The sequence below is a fragment of the Gavialis gangeticus genome, unplaced genomic scaffold, assembly GCF_001723915.1.
Source record: "Gavialis gangeticus isolate Ggan-Ray unplaced genomic scaffold, GavGan_comp1, whole genome shotgun sequence".
NCBI classification, from domain to species: Eukaryota; Metazoa; Chordata; order Crocodylia; family Gavialidae; genus Gavialis; species Gavialis gangeticus.
In genome coordinates, this window is record NW_017728993.1 from 29404590 (window position 1) to 29409405 (window position 4816).

Consider the following 4816-nt stretch of genomic DNA (forward strand, 5'->3'; position numbering starts at 1 on the left):
GGGGGGGGAAGGAAATGGGCACGAGCCTGACATCACAGAACACCTTCCTGATCTTGGGCTCACTGTGCCCTAGTCCTTTAAAAAGTGGTCACACAGCTGGGCAGCCCCAGATCTCAAACCCAGACCCCTGCTGTCCTGGCCAGGGCTGACAATCAACTGCTGTCTGTTAATCCTGCTCGGGCCTGCAGGCACCCAGCTTTCAACTTGCTGGTATAGGGGAAGCCTAGGATCACAATCCCAGGCTCCTCCTGCACTGGCAAATAGTAACGGCAAGACTGGGATCTGATCCCTAATCCCCAAAAATCACACTTCCTGCTATGCACATGTGGCATGGGAAGAGGTACAACTGTAGGGACTGGAGATCAGATCCCATTACACCATTAAATGAATGTGCGCCAGGGGCCTAACTAAGAGTATGGATGCATGTACATCTGGAACAGTTTTAAAAGGGCAGCAGATGTTACATTCTAACTGTTACCTGTGGTCAAGCATGAAATGTTACAAATACTGTATACCAAAACTACTCATTTTACACTGCCTGAGACAGTTAAAAGTTGGATCGGCTTTGGTACACTTGTATGGTTCCTGGCTTGCACGTGGGTAACAATCAGACTGTAACAGCTGCTGCCCTTTTGAAACAGATTGGAAAGCTGGGCTGGAGCTAAAAGTATGAAGTTCAAAGCTGACAAATGCAGGGTGCTACACTTTGGGAAAAATAATCAAAAACAGCAATAGAAAATGGGTGACCCCAGGCTGGATGGCAGCACTACACAAAAGGCTCTGGTACATCACGGACTCAATGAGTGCGTTTGGAAGTGCACAGACATTTGGTTCCTTGGGGACAAGTAGCGGCGGTGCACCTTGCGCCGCCGCTACATGTCCCTGGGGAATGCCCATGCCACATGCGCTTTGGTGCATGGCAAATTACCCCAACTTCAAGAGTAAGTCTAAAGACTGAACAAGTCTGGAGACTAAACTATACTCTCATGCTTCAGCTCCAGACAAAGTCACTTGCAAGTTACTGTCAGGAAATATGAATGACTTCTCACTGCAGTGAATCTATTTTACCAGTACAGTTCTGTGTTTTCAGCCTATTATATTTCCCTCCCCATTTCTATTTAAAGCAGATAGGTCACTATCCAGTTTGCATACTTTTAAAGTTGGGTATGACGAAGGTACTGACTGCAGCCTGCACTATATGTTTGAACATTATGTATAGAAGTAACAATTATTACAGTATAATCACAATCCAAGCTTTCAGTACTACACACAGCTTCCTTCTACCAATCTGGGTTACCTCCACTGGAGACTTGGAAGTCACTAGCGCCCCCTTGTGGTGCTGCCATTCTGTGCTTTCAGTAGACAACTGCACTGACAGATTGAGGGGAATTTCCCACCTGTAGTACATCCTGATTTTTCCCTTCCACAACTTTGTTTTTTGTTGGTTACAAGTGCTGACTAAGCCGCCATACTTCAGCAGGAATGCTAGTTATAGTGGTCCTAGGAACACCACACTGTCACAGTGGTATTTAGTAAAAGGTACAAGTTGTAGTTTATAATGGAAATGGAAACTATTGACAAAAATGATACCTTTATGCAGCCGACGAAATGGACCAAGGGCTGTCACACTAACATCATTTTCTGTTGAAACTTGGTTGAAAAAAAGTCCTCCTTATCTGTCCTCAGGCTATTAAACATAATAATGGGATATAAATGGCTAAAAACACTGATTTTTAGAATGAAGTTTTCAGAAGTGGCAGCAGCATCATTCTTTTCTGAACTGTCATTTGTAGAAGTCAGATGGTGACACATTAACCCTAAAAAAGTGTGTGTGTAATTACCTTAATGCACAAGAAGTCCCACAGAAGCCATGTGCACAAATCTTTACAAGATTTACAAGCTCATTCAACAGATATCAGATTTGTGGACAAGACTATTGCACAAACACCTCTGAAAATTCTAAAGACAGTGAAGTCTCCCTTAAAAATGCTAAATAGGGCTTACCCTATAGTCAAGTTTATCAGTTTATATATATTTTTGTCCGTAAGTGTCAATAAATGAATGACAATGACTTGCTTTGTGCTACAGTAGATACAGAAAAAAAGTAAGAATATACACATTTGACACATAGCAAAGAACAGATCAACAACTGATTCTCTGTATAAATGCACCTAAGTGACTTACCCTTTTTGTTTCTCAATAATTACTGTCTCTCTTTGACCAATGTGGAAGTGGAATATAATTACGTTTATCTCAATGAACTATTATAAAATTTATTTTAACTTTTATTTGTAAAGGAGACCTTTGGATGGAAGTAGTAATATTATTTTTATTCTACAAAACTGATTGTGGTAGAATTCTATAGATTTTTTTACAGTACCTACAAAGAAGGGAAAACTAGCACTGCCCTTCTCAAACCGTTCAAAACGTTATGGCTCTCACTACCTCATCTAACAAAACCGTGTCAGTCCACATTACTGATCTACATTCACGTGAGAGCTTTCTCTTTTCTCTACTATCATGAGGAATTCTCAGGAACTTCACTAATCTTATCCTTTTGTCCATGATTCCATGAACAAGAACAGTAGATTTTATTTTAGGAAGCGGAAGAGTGAAGGAGACATGCCATATTTAAATTTGATTTGTGTGCTGCCTGTAATTTCCAGTGAGCCACAGGAGTTGGTTGATGGTGACTGTATTCCCACTTTTGCAGAAGTTCATCATCAGCCATGCATTGTTTGAAGTGTTGTTCTTTTTATAAAGGTGACTGTAAAAATGCCACAGTTGGGGTTCTGCATGTTATTTCTGGGTGATCAATAGACTGAATTTGTTTGGTTTACAAGTAAAAAAACTGCCAGCTCTGCAAACTCAGTCTGAAAGCTGTGTTCTCCTGACTGTGTTCTACTTCAGCTCTAATAAAGGTTCTGTAACAAAAGCTTAATCAACAAGTCTGCTGATGTGCAAACTAAAACAGAATCCAGTTTACTTTGTGATGCTACAAGCAAAAAAAGAACCTTCTTGTCAGTGAAATCAGAAATAGATGCAACTCAAGGCAAGCAACATAATAAGGAAGGTGGTGCCATGCCAGACTTCAAAGCAAGATGCTTAATATTTTCAATGTATTTATTAGCAGGTTAATGCCCATGCAAACAGTTTTACCTTTTTGGAGTATAAATATAAGTTTGGAGTTCTGCCTGGTACCGGAATGCCAGCTTTAGTCAGTTTTATGAAATACTTTTGCACCCTGCTGGCAACCTAGGAAAAAAAAGAAAGGGTATAACAACTTTCAGGTCAATGTAACTGCCAAACAACCTAAAATATATACATTTAAATAGCCATTAAAAACTATAGTGTGTGTGAAGCTTTTTTTTAAAAGACAGACTTCCATAAAAGACAAAATTTACAGAAGTTGAAAAGACATGTTACTTTTCTGCAAAAAAAAATCCTTTTTTTTCAGTTGAATACAACAGTTAAGTTTCTGATTTTGAGATTTATCAGAAGGAATTACAGACCTAACCAGTTCTATTGGTGAAAACAATAGTTTGCTTGCCATTCCACAGTGCAGAGGAAGAAACTGCTCTCCATAATGTCTCCTGCTGCTGAGAATTCAACTGAAACCTTTACATTCACAATACAGGCAGTCCTTGGCTTAACAACAAATGGCACTTATGACCTTTGTAAATTACAACAGTGTTTTGAGGTTCCAACAGGGTTTCGACTTTACTATGTTGGACACAGCTGCATCCAGCTAGTAGGTCTGTTGTAGTGGGGCATGGGAGGGCAGCTCAACACCCCTGCAGTGAGGGAGGGATTGGGGCTGGGGCTGGATCTGCTCAGCAGGCAGGGGGGTTGTGGTGGCTCCTGCTACTGCACGCTACCAGTCTGGGAAGGTATGGGGGAGGCATATGTCCCCAGATCTGTGCAGAGTGGGCAGGGCTGGAGCTCTGGTGGGTTATGCTCCAGGCTGGCAGCAGAAGGCACTGGGAGCAGCGGCTATGCCCACCTGCTGCTCACCTAGCCGGGGCACGGTGGAGCTGCTGCACTGCCTCCAGACAAGCAGTGCACAGTGGCCGGAGCTGCTCCAGCCTCCCTGTGCCTCCTGGCCCCACCCTGCCCCAGCTGGGCGACCAGCTGTGGGGCACAGTGGGGCATGGGCCTCCAAAGCCGTGCAGGCTGTGCTCCGGGCTGGCAGCAGAAGGCACTGGGAGCAGGGGCTATGACCTCCAGCTGCTCGCCCAGTCGGGGCAGAGTGGAGATGCTGCACTGCCTCTGGACAAGTGGTGTGCAGCGGTTGGAGCTGTGCCGGCCTCCCCGTACCCTATGGCCCCATCTTCCCCTGGCTGGGCAAGTGGCAGCAGGGCATTTGGGGGGGGGGGGAGGGGGGTATGCCCCCAGATCTGTGAAGGGTGGGCTAGGCTGGTGCTGTACTGGGCTGTACTCCTGGTAGGCAGCAGAGGCTATGGGGAATTTTAGGGTGGCTGCAGCCCCCATAGCCCTGCTTTGCTGCCAGACCCGCCCTGATCCAGGGGCACACCCCCCCCCCCACACCCTGCTGCTGCCACTCACCCAGCCAGGGTGGGGCAGGGCAAAGCTGTGGCTCGTCTGGGAGAAGCGGGGAGGCCAGGGTGGCTCCGGCTGCTGTGTGCCGCTTGTCTAGAGGCAGTGCAGTGGCTTCACTCCACCACAGCTGGGCGAGTGGCAGGAGGGCATGTCCCCTGCTTCCAGCGTCTTCCGCCGCTTGCCTGGAGCGCAAACTGCCTCAGCCTTGGCCCCGCCCTTCCCGCTTAGATCTGTGGGCACATACCCTTCCTCCACC

At 45.6% G+C, this 4816-nt stretch overlaps 1 protein-coding gene across 3 annotated transcripts in view; it reads right to left on the minus strand.

Moving 5' to 3' along the window:
* The window catches only part of ZZZ3 (zinc finger ZZ-type containing 3), a 123906-nt gene that overhangs the window by 15035 nt on the left and 104055 nt on the right, over nucleotides 1–4816 (minus strand). For all 3 annotated transcript variants that reach the window (XM_019501472.1, XM_019501471.1, XM_019501470.1), the window contains one exon: nucleotides 3160–3255. In XM_019501472.1, coding sequence (XP_019357017.1) covers nucleotides 3160–3255 — 96 coding nt within the window. The remainder of the gene's footprint in view (nucleotides 1–3159; nucleotides 3256–4816) is intronic.